The sequence below is a fragment of the Cannabis sativa genome, chromosome 1 (assembly GCF_029168945.1).
Source record: "Cannabis sativa cultivar Pink pepper isolate KNU-18-1 chromosome 1, ASM2916894v1, whole genome shotgun sequence".
Taxonomy (NCBI): domain Eukaryota; kingdom Viridiplantae; phylum Streptophyta; class Magnoliopsida; order Rosales; family Cannabaceae; genus Cannabis; species Cannabis sativa.
In genome coordinates, this window is record NC_083601.1 from 69,837,284 (window position 1) to 69,863,542 (window position 26,259).

The 26,259-nt window shown below is 42.2% G+C and overlaps 1 protein-coding gene across 2 annotated transcripts in view; it reads right to left on the bottom strand.

Moving 5' to 3' along the window:
• Positions 1 to 26,259, bottom strand: part of LOC115708062 (peroxidase 4) — a 41,913-nt gene that overhangs the window by 7,924 nt on the left and 7,730 nt on the right. The window contains exon 4 of one of the 2 annotated variants that reach the window (XM_061108720.1): positions 14,820 to 14,958. The exons of the other annotated variant lie outside the window; for it this stretch is intronic. Within the exon in view, the coding sequence (XP_060964703.1) occupies positions 14,927 to 14,958 (32 nt within the window). The 3' untranslated portion in view covers positions 14,820 to 14,926. Of the gene's footprint in view, positions 1 to 14,819; positions 14,959 to 26,259 lie in introns of those variants that run through there. 2 annotated transcript variants of the gene reach the window in all.

Consider the following 26,259-nt stretch of genomic DNA (forward strand, 5'->3'; position numbering starts at 1 on the left):
GGGATGCTTTCATTGTGGCATGCCCGGGCACTTCAAGAGGGAATGTCCCCAGCTCCGGTCAGAGGCACCGAGGGCTCCAGCGATACCCACTCCAGCCAGGGTATTCGCGATCACGCAGGCTGATGCAGATGCCAGCCCATCAGTTGTTACAGGTCAGATTCTTATTAACGACTCGCTTTATTCAGTGCTGTTTGATTTTGGGGCTACACGTTCTTATATGGCGGCCAGAGTCTTTAGTAAGTTGGGTAGACCCTTCGATAGATATGAATCAGGGTTTGGAACCCTATTACCTGGCGGAGAATTGGTTATCTCCAATAGGTGGATTAGGTCTATGCCGATCAGGATAGATGGTAGAGAATTGAGCGCTGATCTGATAGAGATGAGCTTAGTCGAATTTGATATTATTTTAGGAATGGATTTCCTATCTAAATATTCGGCGAGCATTGATTGCAAGAGGAAGATGGTGGTCTTCCAACCGGAAAGTGAAGAACCGTTCGTATTTGTGGGTTCGGTTCAGGGATCTCGGATCCCGGTGATCTCGGCTATGTCAGCGAGAGAATTATTGCACGGTGGGTGCTTAGGGTTTCTGGCCGTGGTGGTGGACACCACTCGGCCAGACACCATTCGGCCAGAGGACATCAGTGTGGTTCGGGAGTTTTTGGATGTTTTTCCCGAAGAACTTCCAGGGTTACCACCTCAACGGGAGATTGACTTCGTGATTGACTTGGCACCAGGGGTGGATCCGGTTTCTAAAGCCCCGTATAGGATGGCTCCAGCTGAACTTAAGGAGTTAAAGATTCAGCTCCAAGGGTTGCTTGACATAGGGTTCATTCGGCCCAGTGTGTCACCCTGGGGAGCCCCGGTTTTGTTCGTGAAGAAGAAGGATGGATCTATGAGGATGTGCATCGACTACAGAGAGTTGAACAAGCTGACGGTGAAGAATAAATATCCATTACCTAGGATCGATGACTTGTTCGATCAGCTTCAGGGGAAGACGGTCTTTTCTAAGATTGATCTCCGTTCGGGTTATCATCAGTTGAGAATCCGAGAGGAGGACATTCCAAAGACGGCTTTCCGCACTAGGTATGGACACTACGAGTTCCTGGTTATGTCATTCGGACTAACCAATGCTCCTGCAGCATTCATGGACCTGATGAATAGAGTATTCAAGGATTTCCTCGATATCTGTGTGATTGTGTTTATCGACGACATCCTCGTGTACTCTCAGTCAGAAGAGGAGCATGAGTTACATCTTCAGATGGTACTGCAACGACTTCGAGAACATAGACTCTACGCCAAGTTCAAGAAATGTGAGTTCTGGTTGTCTCAGGTGTCCTTCCTAGGACACATTGTGGGTAAGGACGGGATCAAGGTGGATCCCGGGAAGATCGAATCCGTCAGGGATTGGCCGAGACCGAAGACAGTGACTGAGATCAGAAGCTTCTTGGGATTAGCTGGGTATTACCGTAGGTTCGTGGAGGGGTTCTCCAAAATTTCAATGCCCCTAACTGAGCTTACGAAGAAGAATCAGCGATTTATCTGGACAGATAAATGCGAAGCTAGTTTTCAGGAACTGAAACAGAGATTGATTACTGCACCGGTACTAGCTTTGCCTTCGGACGAGGAGAAGTTCGTGGTCTATTGTGACGCATCCAAACAGGGTTTGGGGTGCGTATTGATGCAAGTCGATCAGGTTATCGCTTATGCCTCCCGTCAGTTAAAGGATTATGAACAGCGATACCTGACTCATGATTTAGAATTGGCCGCAGTGGTTTTTGCACTGAAGATTTGGCGGCATTACTTGTATGGAGAGAAGTGCGAGATCTATACCGACCATAAAAGTCTCAAGTATTTCTTTACTCAGAAAGATTTGAACATGAGACAAAGGCGTTGGTTGGAGTTAGTGAAGGACTATGATTGTGAGATCCTTTACCATCCCGGGAAAGCCAATGTAGTGGCCGATGCCCTGAGCAGAAAGGGTCCCGGGCAAGTGGCTAGCATGGTTCAGATCTCACCTCAGCTAGCAGAGGATATGGTTAGATCCAGCATTGAGTTTGTGGTAGGTCAGCTTCACAACTTAACGCTGCAATCTGATCTGTTAGAAAGAATAAAGGTTGCTCAGACGACAGATCCGGAGTTAGTGAAGATCCGAGATGAGGTATTGGCTGGTCAAGCCAAAGACTTTTCAGTGACAGACAGTGGGATGCTTTTGTATAAAGCCAGGGTTTGTGTCCCGAACAGTGTGGACTTGAGGAACGAGATCTTTGAGGAGGCTCATTCTACTCCATATTCTCTACATCCCGGCACCACCAAGATGTACCAAGATTTGAAACCGTACTTCTGGTGGAGCGGTATGAAGAAGAATTTGGTAGAATTCGTTTCGAGATGCCTCACGTGTCAGCAGATCAAGGCTGAACATCAGAGACCAGCAGGGTTGTTGCAGCCTCTAACCCTACCAGAGTGGAAATGGGAGGATATTACGATGGATTTTGTGGTCGGGTTACCTAGGACCACAGGTATGTATGACTCCATCTGGGTAGTGGTGGATCGATTTACGAAATCTGCTCACTTTCTGCCGGTTAGAACAACGTTTACAGTGGATCAGTTGGCAGAGTTATATGTCAGGGAGATAGTGAGACTTCACGGGGTACCGAAGTCTATAGTTTCGGACAGGGATCCGAAATTCACCTCCAAATTTTGGCAGAGTTTGCAACGGGCAATGGGTACGAAGCTAAAATTCAGTACAGCATTCCATCCTCAGACAGATGGTCAGTCCGAAAGGACAATTCAGATATTGGAGGATATGCTGAGAGCCTGTGTTATGGACTTTGAGGGTTCATGGAGTAAATACCTACCGTTAGTGGAATTTTCTTACAACAACAGTTACCAGAGTACGATAGGGATGGCACCCTACGAACTGTTGTACGGTAGGAAATGTAGATCCCCTATCCACTGGGATGAGACAGGGGAGAGGAAATACCTAGGTCCAGAGTCAGTTCAGCGGACCAATGAGGCAATAGAAAAGATCAAAGCTAGAATGCTTGCCTCCCAGAGCAGACAGAAGAGTTACGCAGATCCGAAACGTAGGGATGTTGAGTTCCGAGTAGGGGACCATGTGTTTTTGCGAGTATCTCCGATGAAGGGGATTAAACGTTTCGGGAAAAGAGGCAAGTTATGCCCTAGATTTACAGGACCTTTCGAGATTCTCGAGAAGATAGGTCAAGTGGCATATCGGTTAGCATTGCCTCCAGCTTTATCAGCAGTGCACAACGTATTTCATGTCTCAATGTTGAGAAAATACGTTTCAGACCCCTCTCATATACTCAGTTATGAGAGCCTTCAGCTTCAGTCAGATATGTCTTATGAGGAACAGCCAGTGCAGATCCTGGATAGAAAGGATAAAGTCCTTCGGAATAAGACCATAGCATTGGTCAAGGTTCTCTGGAGAAACAGTAAGGTGGAAGAAGCCACCTGGGAGCTAGAATCAGATATGCGAGCTCAATTTCCAGAGTTATTCAGGTTAGATTTCGGGGACGAAATCCTTTTAAGGGGGGGATAGTTGTAAAGCCCGCTTAGTTAATTTGGAAATTAGCAGTTATTTATGATTAATCAGGAAATTATTTATAGCTATTTAAATAATTTATCATTGTTATTTATGGAATTCAGATATGCATAATTATGTCATCAGCAGTTTTTATTTTTCGCATTTCCGGTGTCCGGTATTTTGGAACTCGGCGTTTGGCTCAGTAGAAATCACAACTTAGTATGTTAGTATTTTGGGGACGGGTTTTAGACATTGGGAATGTCGGGAATGGCCGGGAATTTAGAATGTCCCAAAAATACCCCTTTAGTATGATTTTAGTGATTTTATGGTGGAGGGGCAAAATGGTCTTTTTGCCCCATTAGTATTTTTGTCTTATGTGAATTAAATGAATTAAATGTTATTTTTTTTAATAACCTTTTTGGCTGAAATGATTAAGTGTATATGTTGAATGTTATTTTCCTTTTTATCAAAAATCATTAAGTTTGGAAAAAATAGAAAAAATTGGAAGCTTTTTCTCTCAACTCTCTCTCTCTCTATTCGGCCATTAGAGGCTGCTTCTAGGGTGATTTTTCTCTTCAAAATTCTTGTAGATTTCAGCTTGTGGTGTGTCTCTAATCAAGGTATTTCTTAGCTTTAATCTTTTCCTTGTTTTTCTTGAAAAAAATGATGAAAATGGATGAAATTGCATGTGATTGTGAAGTGTTCTTGCTGCTGTGATTTTGTTGTTAATTTATGGATTCAAAGCATGATTTTTGATGTTAAATGAGTTGTTTGAAGCATGAGTAGCTAGGTTGTTCAAGCTTTTAATTTATATGTGAAAATTGATGATTTTTGTGAGAAAATGCTATGTTTAGTTTCTGTGTTATTGCTGGATGTTATTGCTAGTTTGCAGAGGTGTTTTAATGCTTAGTTAAGTAGAATTAACTAGGCTAGGGTGCATGTTAGTGGGTTTAACCAAGTTTGAGTTCTTGAACTCAAAGCTTGGTCATTAATGGTGATTTTTGTGTATGAGGTTTCTGGGTAGGTTTGATGCTCTAGAATTGTTATTTGGGACCTATAGAACAGGTCTGGAAAGTTTGGGATCAATTGGGTTCGAATTGGTCAAGATATGAGAATTTTTGGTTGCTGCCTGCGAGGAACCGGAATTCCGGTTGAGCATCCGGAATTCCGGATGGGGGTTCAGATTTTTCCAGAACCGGAATTCCGGTTGGGCAACCGGTCTTCCGGTTGGGGATTTTCCAGAACCCAAGTTTTCCTCGTTTTTGGGTTTTTAGGGGTATTGCCATGCTTTTTATCGATAGGGAAACTTTTAGTTTCAAGTTTTAGTCCCCGGGAAGTGATTTAGCGTGTCACTTATAGCGTTGTGATTTTTATGGTTTAGGAGCCAGTAATCCGCCGTTCAGCTTCAGTTCCAGTCAGGTTGACCGGCACACCTGAAATCGGAATCCAGGTAAGATTAGTATAACAGTATGCATATGTAGTTTACATGTTTAGCGTGCATGTAGGAAGCCTGTTAGTTTACATTAGATATGTATTTAGGCTTCGAACCACCCAACCCTGTCACGTCGGTACAGGCTGGAGTATGACCAGCAGCCGGAGTATGACCGGTTCGACCGATCAGGCTGACACTGGTTGGTGGTTCAGTGCTATTGACCTATCCCGTCGGTACAGGCTGGAGTATGACCAAGCGGAGTATGACCGGTTCGACCGATCAGGAGGATACTTGTCAATAGTACCGTCCCCTGAACGTTCAAAACTCAGTACCATGTTGGACATGGCAGTAGTGCTCAGTACCATGTTGGACATGGCAGTAGCGGGACTCAGTATCGTGTTGGACACGGCAGTCAGTTTTATGTATGATATTAGTATGCTTTTCTTACTGAGTCTGTCGACTCACAGTTTACGTTCATGTGTAGGTAAAGGCAAGGCAGTTGCTGATGGACCGTGAGCGAGCTTATGGGGTTGTACATGTCGGGGCGGTTAGGCCTGGAGCGTACGATCCTCGGGACAGCAGGGCTGAGATTTTGTAAATGTCGTTAGACGACTTCTTTTGATGTAAAAGTTGAATAGTAAAAACGTTTGTAAATATTTTTTTTATAAATCGGGATCCCGAGACTTTTTGTTAAAATGGTTTATAAGTTTAATGAAAAAGCAAAATTTTAATTAATCACGTTTTTCCATAAACCTCGTTGATTAGCAACGAGCTGCACAGTACGTTTAAAAATCACGTAATACGCCTAAATTAGTTAGGGTGTTACATTAACTATCTATAAATTTAAAAATAGTATCGTTTACTTGCATTTCTCATTAAATTAGCTCTAATCCAACTAATCCAATCCATGTGTACTCCTAAAAGAAATATTAAAAATTGATACAAAATAGCTTAAATTAGTGTTTGTACCAAATATATACCACAATGTGTACATCTCTAGTTGGAGATTGTATACATCTGAATTAATTAATTAATGATAAACGTATTTTTCAAAAAAATAAAAATAAATAATTAATGACATTTTAACCCTGGCTTAAAATCGGTGGGGCCTGGCGCGCGTATATTCTCAATTTTTCTTTTTTAAATAACACATTGATACAGCAAATTCTCTCTACACTACTACAATGTTAGCCTTTAGAGGCAGTTTTTTCAACCCCATTTATAAAAAGGGAAGCTAAAGGGTGTGAAAATACCCGCTATGTTCGAAATTGACATTTAGAGGCGGTTTTTTGATAAAAACCGTAGGTATAAAATTGCATTATACCATTTAGAGGCGGTTGGAAATTAAATTTTATTTTTTTTTTCTGAATTACCCTATGCCGTCGGTTCCGTCATAGGAAGGAACCGACGGCATAGGGTACACGAGATCATGACACGTGTACCCTATGCCGTCGGTTCCTATGAAGGAACCGACGGCATAGGGTCGTCCTATGTATATATCACCAGCTTCGTCTTCCTCCTTCACTTCACACAAAACCCAGCAAAACCAGAGAGAAGAAATACCCAGAAAAAACCCTCGCCGAACCCACTTTGACCAACCATATCTCCCCCATTTCTCAACCATTTCAGCCCATTTTTTTTTTAAAATCCTCCATTTTCGATACTAAATAACATATAGCTAAAAAGTTTTGATTTTTTAGCCTCTAAAAGTGTCATCCGAACCCAAATAGTAAACTTTGGGTGTGAAATCCGGCCACCCATTTTTGTTGAGAAATTGTTCAATCTCAACCTCGTTTAAGGTATAAATATTGCTTCTATTCTTATTGTATTATGTATATTGTTTTATTTTTTGTTTTTGTAAATTATTATTTGAGTTTTTTTTATTTTATTAGTAATATTATTGTGTTTTATGTGTATAGTGTCGGGATTTTTTACGGTGGTCGTCGGATTGCGGTTATTAGGTAATAATTTATACCACAATGTATAGTATATATATGTATTTGTATATTTTATTGAATATTTGTATATAATGTGTGTATATATTGTGTGTGTATATAGTGTGTGTATATTTTTTATGAAAATAAATTTTGTAATTGTATTTTATATATTTTTTGCAATATATATTTATTGTGAATAAAATGACATTGGAGGGATTTTATTAGTTTCAAAAAAAAAAAATTAGTTTAGAAATAAAAATTTTAAAATGGAATTAGTGTGTGATATAATTTTATTTTTTTGAGATAATAGTGTGAGATATAATTGATTATATATATGTATGTATAATTTAGTAACTAAGTAACTTGTTACAATTTTTTATAACTAGTTATAAGTTATGAAATAATTAATTTTGTAATTTCGTTGTATTTCTTTATATTATAGGGGTTCGGCATAATTTTGTATGTAGCGTATTTGGGCTTGCAATTATAGGTATATACTTTAACTAACTTTTTCTTAATATATAATTAATTATCAATGCATGTTAGTTGAGTTTGAATATCTTAAATGTAACACCCTAACTATTTTAGGCGTATTACGTGATTTTAAACGTACTGTGCAGCTCGTTGCTAATCAACGAGGTTTATGGAAAAACGTGATTAATTAAAATTTTTCTTTTTAATTAAACTTATAAACCATTTTACAAAAGACTCGGGATCCCGATTATAAAATCATTTACAAAAAGATTTAACTGTTCAACCCTTACATAAAAATAAAAGTCGTCTAACGACCAGTTACAAAATTCAGCCTTGCTGTCCCGAGGATCGTACGCTCCAGGCCTAACCGCCCCGACATGTACAATCTCATATGCTCGGTCACGGTCCATCAGCTACAGCCTTGCCTTTACCTACACATGAACATAAACTGTGAGTCGACAGACTCAGTAAGAAAAGCATAATAACATCATACGTAAAACTAACTGCCGTGTCCAACACGATACTGAGTCCCGCTACTGCCATGTCCAACATGGTACTGAGCCACTACTGCCATGTCCAACATGGTACTGAGTCCCGCTACTGCCATGTCCAACATGGTACTGAGCCACTACTGCCATGTCCAACATGGTACTGAGTTCTGAACGTTCATAGGGACGGTACTATTGACACGTAACAACCTGATCGGTCGAACCGGTCATACTCCGTGTGGTCATACTCCAGCCTGTACCGACGTGTTACTGTATCCTCCTGATCGGTCGAACCGGTCATACTCCGGCTGCTGGTCATACTCCAGCCTGTACCGACGGGATACGTCAATAGCACGGGACCACCAACCCAGTGTCAGCCTGATCGGTCAAACCGGTCATACTCCGGCTGCTGGTCATACTCCAGCCTGTACCGACGTGACAGGGTTGGATAGCTCGAAGCCAACATACAACTAATGTAATCTAATAGGCTTCCTACATGCTCGCTAAACATGTAATCTACATATGCATACTGTTATACTAATCTTACCTGGATTCCGATTTCAGGTGTGCCGGTCAACCTGACTGGAACTGAAGCTGAACGGCGGATTACTGGCTCCTAAACCATAAAAATCACAACGCTATAAGTGACACGCTAAATCACTTCCCGGGGACTAAAACTTGAAACTAAAAGTTTCCCTATCGATAAAAAGCATGGCAATACCCCTAAAAACCCAAAAACGAGGAAAACTAGGGTTCTGAAAAATCCCCCAACCGGCAGACCGGTTGCCCAACCGGAATTCCGGTTCTGGGAAAATTCAGGACCCCATCCGGAATTCCGGATGCTCAACCGGAATTCCGGTTCCTCGCAGGCAGCAACATCAAAAATTCATAACTTGCACAATTCAACCCCAATTCACATGAAACCTTCCAGACCTGTTCTATACCTCCCCTAGAACAATTCTAAGGCTTCAAAACTACCCAGAAAACACAGAGGCAAAATTCACCATGTGAGCTCCAAGCTTTGAGTTAGAACTCAAACTTGGCTAAAGCTCACTCACAAGCCTCTAGGCTAGCTTAAAATCATCTAATCAAGCATAGAAACATAGCAGAAAACAAAACCTAGATCATGCAACAACTACAGCCACAAATTCACAATAATTCATGTAGAAAATCCAACTTTTGCAATAGAAAATTCTAGCATGCTCAACCTAGGAATTACACACCCCAAATAGCTTAATTAACATCTAAAAATCATGCTTTTCAACCACATAAAACAACCACAGAAAGCAGCAGCAACAACATCCAAAATTACATGCATTTTCATCCATTTTCACTTAAAATTCAAGAAAACATAGAAGGACAAATTCAAGGATCTTACCTACAATTGAATTACACTTAGAGGAGAAGAAAATCACAAGAAATTGAGGAGAAAATCCCTGCCCTAGCAGCCAACACCAAGCCGAAAAGAGGGAGGAAGAGAGAGCTTTGAGTGTGTGATTTTTGGAAATTTCTTTAAAATATGACTAAGTGTTGAATTAAGAGGAAAAAGAGTTTATCAAGCATTTAATATACTATTTCAGCCAAGTAACAATAGTATAAACATTTATTTCATTTAATAAACCACATAAGACAAAACACTAATGGGGCAAAAAGACCATTTTGCCCCTCCACCATAAAATCACATAATTCATACTAAAGGGGTATTTTTGGGACATTCTAAATTCCCGGCCATTCCCGACATTCCCAATGTCTAAAACCCGTCCCCAAAATACTAACATACTAAGTTGTGATTTCTACTGAGCCAAACGCCGAGTTCCAAAATACCGGACACCGGAAATGCGAAATATAAAAACTGCTGAAGACATAAACATGCATATCTGAATTCCATAAATAACAATGATAAATTATTTAAATAGCTATAAATAATTTCCTGATTAAACATAAACGGCTGCTAATTTCCAAATTAACTAAGCGGGCTTTACAACTATCCCCCCCTTAAAAGGATTTCGTCCCCGAAATCTAACCTGAACAACTCTGGATATTGAGCTCGCATATCTGACTCAAGCTCCCAGGTGGCTTCTTCCACCTTACTGTTTCTCCAGAGAACCTTGACCAACGCTATGGTCTTATTCCGAAGGACTTTATCCTTTCTATCCAGGATCTGCACTGGCTGTTCCTCATAAGACATATCTGACTGAAGCTGAAGGCTCTCATAACTGAGTATATGAGAGGGGTCTGAAACGTATTTTCTCAACATTGAGACATGAAATACGTTGTGCACTGCTGATAAGGCTGGAGGCAATGCTAACCGATATGCCACTTGACCTATCTTCTCGAGAATCTCGAAAGGTCCTGCAAATCTAGGGCATAACTTGCCTCTTTTCCCGAAACGTTTAATCCCCTTCATCGGAGATACTCTCAAAAACACATGGTCCCCTACTCGGAACTCAACATCCCTACGTTTCGGATCTGCGTAACTCTTCTGTCTGCTCTGTGAGGCAAGCATTCTAGCTTTTATCTTTTCTATTGCCTCATTGGTCCGCTGAACTGACTCTGGACCTAGGTATTTCCTCTCCCCTGTCTCATCCCAGTGGATAGGGGATCTACACTTCCTACCGTACAACAGTTCATAGGGTGTCATCCCTATCGTACTCTGATAACTGTTGTTGTACGAGAACTCTATTAACGGTAGGTATTTGCTCCATGAACCCTCAAAGTCCATAACACAGGCTCTCAACATATCCTCCAATATCTGAATTGTCCTTTCGGACTGACCATCTGTCTGAGGATGGAATGCTGTACTGAATTTTTAGCTTCGTACCCATTGCCCGTTGCAAACTTTGCCAAAATTTGGAGGTGAATTTCGGATCCCTGTCCGAAACTATAGACTTCGGTACCCCGTGAAGTCTCACTATCTCCCTGACATATAACTCTGCCAACTGATCCACTGTAAACGTTGTTCTAACAGGCAGAAAATGAGCAGATTTCCTAAATCTATCCACCACTACCCAGATGGAATCATACATACCCGTGGTCCTAGGTAACCCGACCACGAAATCCATCGCAATATCCTCCCATTTCCACTCTGGTAGGGTTAGAGGCTGCAACAACCCTGCTGGTCCCTGATGTTCAGCCTTAATCTGCTGACACGTGAGGCATCTCGAAATGAATTCTACCAAATTCTTCTTCATACCGCTCCACCAGAAGTACGGTTTCAAATCTTGGTACATCTTGGTGGTGCCGGGATGCAGAGAATACGGGGTAGAATGAGCCTCCTCAAAGATCTCATTTCTCAGTTCCACACTGCTCGGAACACAAACCCTGGCTTTATACAACAGCATCCCACTATCTGACACTGAAAAGTCTTTGGCTTGACCAGCCAATACCTCATCTCGGATCTTCACTAACTCCGGATCTGTCGTCTGAGCAACCTTTATTCTTTCCAACAGATCAGATTGCAGCGTTAAGTTGTGAAGCTGACCTACCACAAACTCAATGCTGGATCTAACCATATCCTCTGCTAGCTGAGGTGAGATCTGAACCATGCTAGCAACTTGCCCGGGACCCTTTCTGCTCAGGGCATCGGCCACTACATTGGCTTTTCCGGGATGGTAAAGGATCTCACAATCATAGTCCTTCACTAATTCCAACCAACGCCTTTGTCTCATGTTCAAATCTTTCTGAGTAAAGAAATACTTGAGACTTTTATGGTCGGTAAAGATCTCGCACTTCTCCCCATAAAGGTAATGCCGCCAAATCTTCAGTGCAAAAACCACTGCGGCCAATTCTAAATCATGAGTCGGGTATCGCTGTTCATAATCCTTTAACTGACGGGAGGCATAAGCGATAACCCGATCGGCTTGCATCAATACGCACCCCAAACCCTGTTTGGATGCGTCACGATGAACTACGAACTTCTCCTCGTCCGAAGGCAAAGCTAGTACGGAGCAAAGAATCAATCTCTCGTTTCGGCTCACGAAAACTAGCTTCGCATTTATCCGACCGGATAAATCGCTGATTCTTCTTTGTAAGCTCGGTTAGGGGCATTGAAATTTTGGAGAACCCCTCCACGAACCTACGGTAGTACCCAGCTAATCCCAAGAAGCTTCTGATTTCTGTCACTGTCTTCGGTCTCGGCCAATCCCTGACGGATTCGATCTTCCCGGGATCCACCTTGATCCCGACCTTACTCACAATGTGCCCTAGGAAGGACACCTGAGACAACCAGAACTCACATTTCTTGAACTTGGCGTAGAGTCTATGTTCTCGAAGTCGTTGCAGTACCAATTGAAGATGTAACTCATGCTCCTCTTCTGACTGAGAGTACACGAGGATGTCGTCGATAAACACAATCACACAGATATCGAGGAAATCCTTGAATACTCTATTCATCAGGTCCATGAATGCTGCAGGAGCATTGGTTAGTCCGAATGACATAACCAGAAACTCGTAGTGTCCATACCTAGTGCGAAAAGCCGTCTTTGGAATGTCCTCCTCTCGGATCCTCAACTGATGATAACCCGAACGGAGATCAATCTTAGAAAAGACCGTCTTCCCCTGAAGCTGATCGAACAAGTCATCGATCCTAGGTAATGGATATTTATTCTTCACCGTCAGCTTGTTCAACTCTCTGTAGTCGATGCACATCCTCATAGATCCATCCTTCTTCTTGACGAACAAAACCGGGGCTCCCCAGGGTGACACACTGGGCCGGAAGAACCCTATGTCAAGCAACCCTTGGAGCTGAATCTTCAATTCCTTAAGTTCAGCTGGACCCATCCTATACGGGGCTTTGGAAACCAGATCCACCCCTGGTGCCAAGTCAATCACGAAGTCAATCTCCCGCTGAGGTGGTAACCCTGGAAGTTCTTCGGGAAAAACGTCCAAAAATTCCCGAACCACTCTGATGTCCTCTGGCCGAATGGTGTCTGGCCGAGTGGTGTCCACCACCACGGCCAGAAACCCTAAGCACCCACCGTGCAATAATTCTCTCGCTGACATAGCCGAGATCACCGGGATCCGAGATCCCTGAACCGAACCCACAAATACGAACGGTTCTTCACTTTCCGGTTGGAAGACCACCATCTTCCTCTTACAGTCAATGCTCGCCGAATATTTAGATAGGAAATCCATTCCTAAAATAATATCAAATTCGACTAAGCTCATCTCTATCAGATCAGCGCTTAACTCTCTATCATCTATCCTGATCGGCATAGACCTAATCCACCTATTGGAGATAACCAATTCTCCGCCAGGTAACAGGGTTCCAAACCCTGATTCAAATCTATCATAGGGTCTACCCAATTTACTAGAGACTCTAGCAGCCACACAAAACAACCTCGACCCAAGCACTCACCCGGAGAATGCCTCTTACTAATAAGACACTCCAGTAGGAATAACGGGTCTTAACACTACCCTGACGATCGTCTTGATTCTGGTTCCCTCGGAACCTCTTGTTCTGCCTCGAGCCACCAGATGCAGTGGATGATTCCTCCTCCAGTCCATGGCCGAACCGCTACCTCCCCTGCTGAAACCTGACGCAGAAGGGGTAGGAGCCCCGCCACATTCCGGAGTTCTAACTGATTCCACATACATCTAGCTGCGCCCTCAGCTCACCATGCTTTCTTCGCCATCTCAGCATAGGTGGTGCTGTCGTCGGTGGTGATCATCAGGTCATGCCTGATCTTCATATTAAGTCCATCGAGAAATTTTCTTTCTTACTGAAATCGGTTGGCGCAAATCCCGAGGCTAACCTCGCCAACCTGCTAAACCGAATAATATATTCCGTCATGCCCATATTCTCTCGCTGGGTCAGGTGGGCGAACTCTTTCCTCCTGGCGCTTCTGATCGCCTCGTTATAACATTTAACGCTGAAGAGTTCCTAAAACCTTTCCCAGGTCATAGAGATGACGTCATGGATCTGAGACACCATGTCCCACCAGACCAGAGCGTCTTCTTAAAACTGAAAAGTGGCACCCACCACACAGTCGTTCCCGGTGACACCCATAAAGTTTTGAATCTTGGTGATCACCGTCAGCCACTACTCGGCTTTCATCACGTCCGGACCTCCCAGGAAAACCGGAGGTGCCTGCTTCTGGAACCGCTCAGACTAAGGTTCCAATCTAATGGCCGCTACCACAATCTCGGCCTGGGCAGCAGGGGCAGGTGCCACTGGAACTACGGGCACTGGAACTGCAAGAGCACCCTGCTGTCTCAACCTCTGAATCTTGAGATCTTGCTCTTCTATCCGGGTTTGCATTTCCGCAAACTGTAACTTCCCAAATCCGGGCTTCCTGATTCACTTGGGCAGCCTGCGGCGAGTTAACATCACTCCAACCGCGAACCCTGCCCCTGGGACCTCTACCTCGGCCCAAAACACTTGAGGGGAACTGAGCTCCTCGACCTTGATCTGACCCGACTGAGATGCCCTGACTCCTAATATTCGCCTGGCGTCCATCTAGTCTGAACTGCCTCGAAATCCCGAGTTGGCACTTCAGGTCACGATCATCGAGAGCTTTACTAATGCCGCTTAATTCGGAAATTAGAAATGAAACATGCGCCTATTCTACTATCAGGCTACTAACATGCTTCCTAACAGGCTTTTCTTTTTTTTTTCATAACTGAATAAAATAAACTACTAAAGCAATAAAGGCTTACTGAACCGTGAACCGAGCTAACTGCTGATGATGATTGTACATGTCGTGACGATCTTCGGAAGACAACCTGGCGGCTCTGATACCAAATTGTAACACCCTAACTATTTTAGGCGTATTACGTGATTTTAAACGTACTGTGCAGCTCGTTGCTAATCAACGAGGTTTATGGAAAAACGTGATTAATTAAAATTTTGCTTTTTAATTAAACTTATAAACCATTTTACAAAAGACTCGGGATCCCGATTATAAAATCATTTACAAAAAGATTTAACTGTTCAACCCTTACATAAAAATAAAAGTCGTCTAACGACCAGTTACAAAATTCAGCCTTGCTGTCCCGAGGATCGTACGCTCCAGGCCTAACCGCCCCCACATGTACAATCTCATATGCTCGGTCACGGTCCATCAGCTACAGCCTTGCCTTTACCTACACATGAACATAAACTGTGAGTCGACAGACTCAGTAAGAAAAGCATAATAACATCATACGTAAAACTAACTGCCGTGTCCAACACGATACTGAGTCCCGCTACTGCCATGTCCAACATGGTACTGAGCCACTACTGCCATGTCCAACATGGTACTGAGTCCCGCTACTGCCATGTCCAACATGGTACTGAGCCACTACTGCCATGTCCAACATGGTACTGAGTTCTGAACGTTCATAGGGACGGTACTATTGACACGTAACAACCTGATCGGTCGAACCGGTCATACTCCGGCTGCTGGTCATACTCCAGCCTGTACCGACGTGTTACTGTATCCTCCTGATCGGTCGAACCGGTCATACTCCGGCTGCTGGTCATACTCCAGCCTGTACCGACGGGATACGTCAATAGCACGGGACCACCAACCCAGTGTCAGCCTGATCGGTCAAACCGGTCATACTCCGGCTGCTGGTCATACTCCAGCCTGTACCGACGTGACAGGGTTGGATAGCTCGAAGCCAACATACAACTAATGTAATCTAATAGGCTTCCTACATGCTCGCTAAACATGTAATCTACATATGCATACTGTTATACTAATCTTACCTGGATTCCGATTTCAGGTGTGCCGGTCAACCTGACTGGAACCCGAAGCCGAACGGCGGATTACGGCTCCTAAACCATAAAAATCACAACGCTATAAGTGACACGCTAAATCACTTCCCGGGACTAAAACTTGAAACTAAAAGTTTCCCTATCGATAAAAAGCATGGCAATACCCCTAAAAACCCAAAAACGAGGAAAACTAGGGTTCGAAAAATCCCCCAACCTACAGAATAGGCTGCCCAACCGAATTCCGGTTCGGGAAAATTCAGGACCCCATCCGGATGGGATGCTCAACCGAATTCCGGTTCCTCGCAGGCAGCAACATCAAAAATTCATAACTTGCACAATTCAACCCCAATTCACATGAAACCTTCCAGACCTGTTCTATACCTCCCCTAGAACAATTCTAAGGCCTCAAAACTACCCAGAAAACACAGAGGCAAAATTCACCATGTGAGCTCCAAGCTTTGAGTTAGAACTCAAACTTGGCTAAAGCTCACTCACAAGCCTCTAGGCTAGCTTAAAATCATCTAATCAAGCATAGAAACATAGCAGAAAACAAAACCTAGATCATGCAACAACTACAGCCACAAATTCACAATAATTCATGTAGAAAATCCAACTTTTGCAATAGAAAATTCTAGCATGCTCAACCTAGGAATTACACACCCCAAATAGCTTAATTAACATCTAAAAATCATGCTTTTCAACCACATAAAACAACCACAGAAAGCAGCAGCAACAACATCCAAAATTACATGCATTTTCATCCATTTTCACTTAAAATTCAAGAAAACATAGAAGGACAAATTCAAGGATCTTACCTACAATTGAATTACACTTAGAGGAGAAGAAAATCACAAGAAATTGAGGAGAAAATCCCTGCCCTAGCAGCCAACACCAAGCCGAAAAGAGGGAGGAAGAGAGAGCTTTGAGTGTGTGATTTTTGGAAATTTCTTTAAAATATGACTAAGTGTTGAATTAAGAGGAAAAAGAGTTTATCAAGCATTTAATATACTATTTCAGCCAAGTAACAATAGTATAAACATTTATTTCATTTAATAAACCACATAAGACAAAACACTAATGGGGCAAAAAGACCATTTTGCCCCTCCACCATAAAATCACATAATTCATACTAAAGGGGTATTTTTGGGACATTCTAAATTCCCGGCCATTCCCGACATTCCCAATGTCTAAAACCCGTCCCCAAAATACTAACATACTAAGTTGTGATTTCTACTGAGCCAAACGCCGAGTTCCAAAATACCGGACACCGGAAATGCGAAATATAAAAACTGCTGAAGACATAAACATGCATATCTGAATTCCATAAATAACAATGATAAATTATTTAAATAGCTATAAATAATTTCCTGATTAAACATAAACGGCTGCTAATTTCCAAATTAACTAAGCGGGCTTTACATTAAATATTCATCCGTAGTGAAGTAGGTTTTGCGAATACATGTACTGCGGTCGGATGGGTGGATTAATTTTGTATTGTTTATCTGTTTTGTTTGTTATTTTAGGCACTTGTAAAATTTTTGGGAACGTCCAATTACAGCCGTTATGCTGCCGAAATTTCGGTAGAATTAGGATAAATCTTACTAAAACCATTCATAATATAGTTAATTATAACATAGTAATAAGAAGTTAGGTCACATAAAAAATAATAATATTCACATTTATGAAAACTTTTTAATTTTACCAACATTATAATCAACTAAACAACCTAATAACATGAACTAATGTAAAACGAAAATTTGAGTAATTTTTAGATTAATATGAATAAATTGTGTGAGAGACTTAGTTAGTTACATTGTGTAATTAGTAACTAGATATAATTAGTTACTAAATAAATTAACAAAATAAACATATAAAATCCTTCTTTTTTTATTTTTTTTTTCTTTCATTTGAGAGGTTCAATGTGGATTTTTATTTTTCAAAGAAAATAAAGAGCAAAAGTTAATTAAAAGGGGAAAATATTAGTTAATACCTTTATTGCTTTACCAAAAATTTTTCCCCTCAATTTTATTTATTAAAAATATTTAACATTTTAATAACATTCTAATCAACAAAACAACCTAATAATATGAACTAATCTAAAACGAGAATTTAAGTAATTTATAAATTAATATGAATAAATTGTGAGAAACTTAGTTAGTTACATTGTGTAATTAGTAACTATAGGATTGAAGTGAAAAAAACGTTAAATTCTATAGGATTGAAGTATGAAAAAATTCATGCATGTCCGAACGATTGCATTTTATATCGTAAGGAATATGCAGACATGAATTATTGCCCGACTTGCGGTTTATCCCGCCATAAAGTAAACAAGAGTAAGGAGAATAGGAAACTTATCCCCCAAAAAGTGATGTGGTACATGCCTTTGATTCCGCGACTGAAACGATTATATCGTAGTGCAGAACATTCTGAAAATTTGATTTGGCATGAGACCAAGAGAGTGAAAGATGGAAAACTTAGACATCCTGCAGATTCCCAAGCTTGGAAAAAAGTGAACTACATAAACCCTGAATTCAAATCTGAACCAAGACACATTCGTCTCGGTCTGTCTGCGGATGGAGTAAATCCACATAGATCTCTAAGTAGTCGTCATAGTTCATGGCCTGTCTTCCTAGTTATGTACAATCTTCCTCCTTGGTTAGTGATGAAGAGGAAATTTAACGTGTCTAATTGGTAACTTGATATATAGCTTACTTTATATTGTGGTTGTGAATGGTCCTGAATACTTAACAATTTGTTTATGCTTTTAATATTTCATATACACTACTTGTTATATATGTAGCTAACTTTGAAGTTTGTTTGTTAATGGTGTAGACATGGCGAACTCAGAATCAGGATCTGATTCGGGAGCAGAAAATGAGTGTCCAACCACAATACCTACACGAGGGCCGACGCAAATGAATGAAATATCCAAACTAATGGATCAGGGCAAAAGAGTGGCCCTCGAAGTTAATGATAAAGGTCAATACTGTGGAAAAAGCTACGCGAAGCTCGTATCCACTCTGGGAGTCAGATGTCGGCAGACAATATGTAAAGCCCGCTTAGTTAATTTGGAAATTATCAGTTGAATGTGATTAATTATGAAATTATTTATAGCTATTTAAATAATTTATTATTGTTATTTATGTATTCGGTAGCTTGCCTATTTTGTAATTCCGGTGTCCGGTATTTGGAACTCGGCGTTTGGCTCAGTAGAAATCACAACTTAGTATGTTAGTAATTTGGGGACGGGTTTTAGACATTGGGAATGTCGGGAATGGCCGGGAATTTAGAATTTCCCAAAAATACCCCTGTAGTATGATTTATGTGATTTTATGGTGGAGGGGCAAAATGGTCTTTTTGCCCCAATGACTTTTTGTCTTTTAGTGACTTTTTATTTGGAAATTAAATGTTTATTTAATTGTTATTTGGCTGAAATAAATGAGATAAATGGCTTTGCTTTATTCTCCAATTTTTACAAAATTAGACTAAGTGTTGAAAATAGAAACTTTTAAAAAGAAACTCTCTCTTTCTTTCCCTTCCATTTTCGGCCAAGCATTGAGCAGCAAGGAGTGGATTTTTCTCCTTTGATTTTTACTTGTTGATTCATCTCATCTTAAGATCCTTTGCAAGCTAGGTTAGCTCATCTTCTCCCTTCCTTAATTTCTTGAGTTTTTGATGAAAAATATGAGTAAATGCATGTTAATTTGGTTGTTGTTGCTGCTGCTTGTGATTGTTGTTTTTATGTTCAAAATGTTGGATTAATTATGTTTAGTTAGGTTGGAATGCATGCTAGTTGTGTTGTTCAAAGCTTTGAGATTTTTAAGCTAAATATGTGATTTTGGTGAAAATATTGTGAATCTGTTGCTGGGTTGTTGTGTATGATTTTACTTGATTTCAGAGGCTTGTTTATGCATGATTTAGTAGATTCTAGCTTGTTTGATTGCATGATTGTGGGAATTGCTCAAGTTTGAGTTTAGAACTCAAAGCTTGAGCTTTAATGGCAAGTTGTGTATCTGTGTTTTCTGGGTGGTTTTGAGGCCTTAGAAATGTTCTAGGGAAGGTATAGAATGTGTCCGGAAAGTTTGAGGTGATTTGGGGTTGAATTGGTCGAGTTATGAAAATTTGATGTTGTCGCTGCGAGGAACCGGAATTCCGGTTGTGCATCCAGAATTCGGATGGGGGTCACGAATGTCCAGAACCGAATTCCGGTTGGGCAACTGGTCTACCGGTTGGGGAATTTTCAGAACCCGTGTTTTTCCTCGTTTTTATGTTTTTAGGGGTATTGCCATGCTTTTTATCGATAGGGAAACTTTTAGTTCCTAGTTTTAGTCCCCGGGAAGTGATTTAGCGTGTCACTTATAGCGTTGTGATTTTTATGGTTTAGGAGCCAGTAATCCGCCGCTCAGCTTCAGTTCCAGCCAGGTTGACCGGCACACCTGAATTCGGAATCTAGGTAAGATTAGTATAACAGTATGCATATGTAGATTACATGTTTAGCGAGCATGTAGGAAGCCTATTAGATTACATTAGTTGTATTTTGGCTTCGAACCATCCAACCCTGTCACGTCGGTACAGGCTGGAGTATGACCGCGGCGGAGTATGACCGGTTTGACCGATCAGGCTGACACTTGGTTGGTGGTTCCGTGCTATTGACGTATCCCGTCGGTACAGGCTGGAGTATGACCAGCAGCCGGAGTATGACCGGTTCGACCGATCAGGAGGATATAGTAACACGTCGGTACAGGCTGGAGTATGACCAGCAGCCGGAGTATGACCGGTTCGACCGATCAGGTTGTTACGTGTCAATAGTACCGTCCCTATGAACGTTCAGAACTCAGTACCATGTTGGACATGGCAGTAGTGGCTCAGTACCATGTTGGACATGGCAGTAGCGGGACTCAGTATCGTGTTGGACACGGCAGTTAGTATTATGTATGAGTATTATTATGCTTTTCTTACTGAGTCTGTCGACTCACAGTTTATGTTCATGTGTAGGTAAAGGCAAGGCTATAGCTGATGGACCGTGAGCGAGCTTATGAGATTGTACATGTCGGGGCGGTTAGGCCTGGAGCGTACGATCATCGGGACAGCGAGGCTGATTTTTGTAACCGGTCATTAGACGACTTTTATTTTTGTATCAGTTAATCAGTTAAATATTTTTGTAAATGATTTTTATAATCGGGATCCCGAGTCTTTTGTAATATTGTTTATAAGTTTAATTAAAAAGCAAAATTTTAATTAATCACGTTTTTCCATAAACCTCGTTGATTAGCAACGAGCTGCACAGTATGTTTAAAACTCACGTAATACGCCTATGGTAGTTAGGGTGTTACAATTTGGTATCAGAGCCGCCAGGTTGTCTTCCGAAGATCGTCACGACATGTACAATCATCATCAGCAGTTAGCTCGTTTCACGGTTCAGTAAGCCTTTATTGCTTTAGTAGTTTATTTTATTCAGTTATGAAAAAGAAAAGCCTGTTAGGAAGCATGTTAGTAGCCTGATAGTAGAATAGGCGCATGTTTCGTTTTAAATTTCCAAATTAAGCGGCATTAGTAAGCTCTCGATGATCGTGACCTGAGTGCCAACTCGGGATTTCGAGGCGGTTCAGGCTAGATGGACGCCAGACGAAATATTAGGAGTCAGGGCATCTCAGTCGGGTCAGATCAAGGTCGAGGAGCTCAGTTCCCCTCAAGTGTTATGGGCCGAGGTAGAGGTCCCAGGGGCAGGGTTCGCGGTTGGAGTGATGTTAACTCGCCGCAGGCTGCCCAAGTCAATCAGGAAGCCCAGAATTGGGAAGTTACGGTTTGCGGAAATGCAAGCCCGGATAGAAGAGCAAGATCTCGAGATTCAGAGGTTGAGACAGCAGGGTGCTCTTGCAGTTCCAGTGCCCGTAGTTCCAGTGGCACCTGCCCCTGCTGCCCAGGCCGAGATAGTGGTGGCGGCCATTAGATTGGAACCTTTGTACGAGCGGTTCCGGAAGCAGGCACCTCCGGTTTTCCTGGGAGGTCCGGACGTGATGAAAGCCGAGCAGTGGCTGACGGTGATCACCAAGATCTTGAACTTTATGGGTGTCACCGGGAACGACAGAGTGGTGAGTGCCACTTTTCAGTTTTAAGAAGACGCTCTGGTCTGGTGGGACATGGTGTCTTAGATCCATGACGTTATCACTATGACCTGGGAAAGGTTTTAGGAACTCTTCAGCGTTAAATGTTATAACGAGGCGGTCTGAAGCGCCAAGAGGAAAGAGTTCGCCCACCTGACCCAGGGAGAGAATATGAGCATGACGGAATATATTACTCAGTTCAGCCGGTTGGCGAGATTAGCCTCGGGATTTGCGCCAACCGATTTCAGTAAGAAAGAAAATATCTCGATGGACTTAAGGTGAAGATCAAGTATGACCTTATGATCACTACCGACGATAAGACCATCTAAGCTGAGATGGCGGAGGAAGCATGGTGAGCTGAGGGCGCAACTAGATGTATGTGGAATCAGTTAGGACTTCGGAATGTGGCGGGGCTCCTACCCCTTCTGCGTCAGGTTTCAGCAGGGGAGGTAGTGGTTCGGCCATGGACTGGAGGAGGAAATCATCCACTGCATCCGGTGGCTCGAGGCAGAACAAGAGGTTCCGAGGGAACCAGAATCAAGACGGTCGCCAGGCTAGTGTTGAGACCCGTTATTCCTAATGGAGTGTCTCATTAGTAAGAGGCATCCTCCGGGTGAGTGTTTAGGTCAAGAATGTCTTATGTGGCAACCAAAGTCTTTAGAAAATTGGAAAGACTGTATGATAGATATGAGTCAGGGTTTGGAACCCTGTTACCTGGCAGAGAATTGGTTATCTCCAATAGGTGGATTAGGTCTATGCCGATCAGAATAGATGGTAGAGAGTTAAGCGCTGATCTGATAGGGATGAGTTTAGTCGAATTCGATATTATTTTAGGAATGGATTTCCTATCTAAATATTCGGCGAGCATTGACTGTAAAAGGAAGATGGTGGTCTTCCAACCGGAAAGTGAAGAACCATTTGTATTTGTTGGTTCAGTTCAGGGATCTCGGATCCCGGTGATCTCGGCTATGTCAGCGAGAGAATTGTTACACGGCGGTTGCTTAGGGTTTCTGGCCGTGGTGGTGGACACCACTCGGCCAGATACCATTCGGCCAGAAGACATCAGAGTGGTTCGGGAATTTTTGGATGTTTTTCCCGAAGAACTTCCAGGGTTACCACCTCAGCGGGAGATTGATTTTGTGATTGACTTGGCACCAGGGGTGGAACCGGTTTCCAAAGCCCCGTATAGGATGGCTCCAGCTGAACTTAAGGAATTAAAGATTCAGCTCCAAGGGTTGCTTGACATAGGGTTCATTCGGCCCAGTGTGTCACCCTGGGGAGCCTCGGTTTTGTTCGTCAAGAAGAAGGATGGATTTATGAGGATGTGCATCGACTACAGGGAGTTGAACAAGCTGACGGTGAAGAATAAATATCCATTACCTAGGATCGATGACTTGTTCGATCAGCTTCAGGGGAAGACGGTCTTTTCTAAGATTGATCTCCGTTCGGGTTATCATCAGTTGAGAATCCGAGAGGAGGACATTCCAAAGACGGCTTTCCGCACTAGGTATGGACAATACGAATTTCTGGTTATGTCATTCGGACTAACCAATGCTCCTGCAGCATTCATGGACCTGATGAATAGAGTATTCAAGGATTTCCTCGATATCTGTGTGATTGTGTTTATCGACGACATCCTCGTGCACTCTCAATCAGAAGAGGAGCATGAGTTACATCTTCAAATGGTACTGCAACGGCTTCGAGAACATAAATTTTATGCCAAGTTCAAGAAATGTGAGTTCTGACTATCTTAAGTGTCCTTCCTAGGGCACATTGTAAGCAAAGATGGGATCAAGGTGGATCCCGGGAGGATTGAATCCGTCAGGGATTGGCCGAGACCGAAGACAGTGACAGACATTAGAAGCTTCTTGGGTTTAGCTGGGTACTACCGTAGGTTCGTGGAAGGGTTCTCCAAAATTTCAATGCCCCTAACCGAGCTTACAAAGATGAATCAGCGGTTTATCTGGTCAGATAAATGCGAAGCTAGTTTTCAGGAGCTGAAACAGAGGTTGATTACTGCTGCGGTGCTAGCTTTGCCTTCGGACAAGGAGAAGTTCGTAGTCTACTGTGACGCATCCAAACAGGGTTTGGGGTGTATTAATGCAAGCCGATCGGGTTATCGCTTATGCCTCCCGTTAGTTAAAGGATTATGAACAGCGGTACCCGACTCATGATTTAGAATTGGCCGCAGTGGTTTTTTGCACTGAAGATTTGGCGGCATTACCTTTATGGGGAGAAGTGTGAGATCTATACTGACCATAAAAGTCTCAAGTATTTCTTTACTCAGAAAGATTTGAACATGAGACAAAGGCGTTGGTTAGAATTAGTGAAGGATTATGATTGTGAGATCCTCTATCATCCCGGAAAAGCCAATGTAGTGGTCGATGCCCTGAGCAGAAAGGGTCCCGGGCAAGTAGCTAGCATGGTTCAGATCTCACCCCATCTAGCTGAGGATATGGTTAGATCCAGCATTGAGTTTGTGGTAGGTCAGCTTCACAACTTAACGCTGCAATCTGATCTGTTGGAAAGAATAAAAGTCGCTCAGATGACAGATCCGGAGTTAGTGAAAGTCCGAGATGAGGTATTGGCTGGTCAAGCCAAAGACTTTTCGGTGTTAGAAAGTGGGATGCTTTTGTATAAAGCCAGGGTTTGTGTTCCGAACAGTGTGGAACTGAGAAATGAGATCTTTGAGGAGGCTCATTCTACCCCGTATTCTCTGCATCCCGGCACCACCAAGATGTACCAAGATTTGAAACCGTACTTCTTGTGGAGCGGTATGAAGAAGAATTTAGTAGAATTCGTATCGAGATGCCTCACATGTCAGCAGATTAAGGCTGAACATCAGAGACCAGCAGGGTTGTTGCAGCCTCTAACCCTACCAGAATGGAAATGGGAAGATATTACGATGGATTTTGTGGTCGGGTTACCTAGGACCACGGGTTTGTTTGATTCCATCTGGGTAGTGGTGGACCGATTTACGAAATCTGCTCATTTTCTGCCGGTTAGAACAACGTTTACAGTGGATCAGTTGGCAGAGTTATATGTCAGGGAGATAGTGAGACTTCACGGGGTACCGAAGTCTATGGTTTCGGACAGGGATCCGAAATTCACCTCCAAATTTTGGCAAAGTTTGCAACGGGCAATGGGTACAAAGCTAAAATTCAGTACAGCATTCCATCCTCAGACAGATGGTCAGTCCGAAAGGACAATTCAGATATTGGAGGATATGTTGAGAGCCTGTGTTATGGACTTTGAGGGTTCATGGAGTAAATATCTACCGTTGATAGAATTTTCATACAACAACAGTTATCAGAGTACGATAGGGATGGCTCCCTATGAACTATTGTACGGTAGGAAATGTAGATCCCCTATCCACTGGGATGAGACAGGGGAGAGGAAATACCTAGGTCCAGAGTCAGTTCAGCGGACCAATGAGGCAATAGAAAAGATAAAAGCGAGAATGCTTGCCTCACAGAGCAGACAGAAGAGTTACGCAGATCCGAAACGCAGAGATGTTGAGTTCCAAGTAGGGGAACATGTGTTTTTACGAGTATCTCCGATGAAGGGGATTAAACGTTTCGGGAAAAGAGGCAAGTTATGCCCTAGATTTACAGGACCTTTCGAGATTCTCGAGAAGATAGGTCAAGTGGCATATCGGTTAGCATTGCCTCCAGCCTTATCAGCAGTGCTCAACGTATTCCATGTCTCAATGTTGAGAAAATACGTTTCAGACCCCTCTCATATACTCAGTTATGAGAGTCGTCAGTTTCAGCCAGACATGATATATGAGGAACAACCAGTGCAGATCCTGGATAGAAAGGATAAAGTCCTTCGGAATAAGACCATAGCATTGGTCAAGGTACTCTGGAGAAACAGCAAGGTGGAGGAAGCCACCTGGGAGCTAGAGTCAGATATGAGAGCTCAATATCCAGAGTTATTCAGGTTAGATTTCGGGGACGAAATCCTTTTAAGGGGGGGAAAGTTGTAAAGCCCGCTTAGTTAATTTGGAAATTATCAGTTGAATGTGATTAATTATGAAATTATTTATAGCTATTTAAATAATTTATTATTGTTATTTATGTATTCGGTAGCTTGCCTATTTTGTAATTCCGGTGTCCGGTATTTGGAACTCGGCGTTTGGCTCAGTAGAAATCACAACTTAGTATGTTAGTAATTTGGGGACGGGTTTTAGACATTGGGAATGTCGAGAATGGCCGGGAATTTAGAATTTCCCAAAAATACCCCTGTAGTATGATTTATGTGATTTTATGGTGGAGGGGCAAAATGGTCTTTTTGCCCCAATGACTTTTTGTCTTTTAGTGACTTTTTATTTGGAAATTAAATGTTTATTTAATTGTTATTTGGCTGAAATAAATGAGATAAATGGCTTTGCTTTATTCTCCAATTTTTACAAAATTAGACTAAGTGTTGAAAATAGAAACTTTTAAAAAGAAACTCTCTCTTTCTTTCCCTTCCATTTTCGGCCAAGCATTGAGCAGCAAGGAGTGGATTTTTCTCCTTTGATTTTTACTTGTTGATTCATCTCATCTTAAGATCCTTTGCAAGCTAGGTTAGCTCATC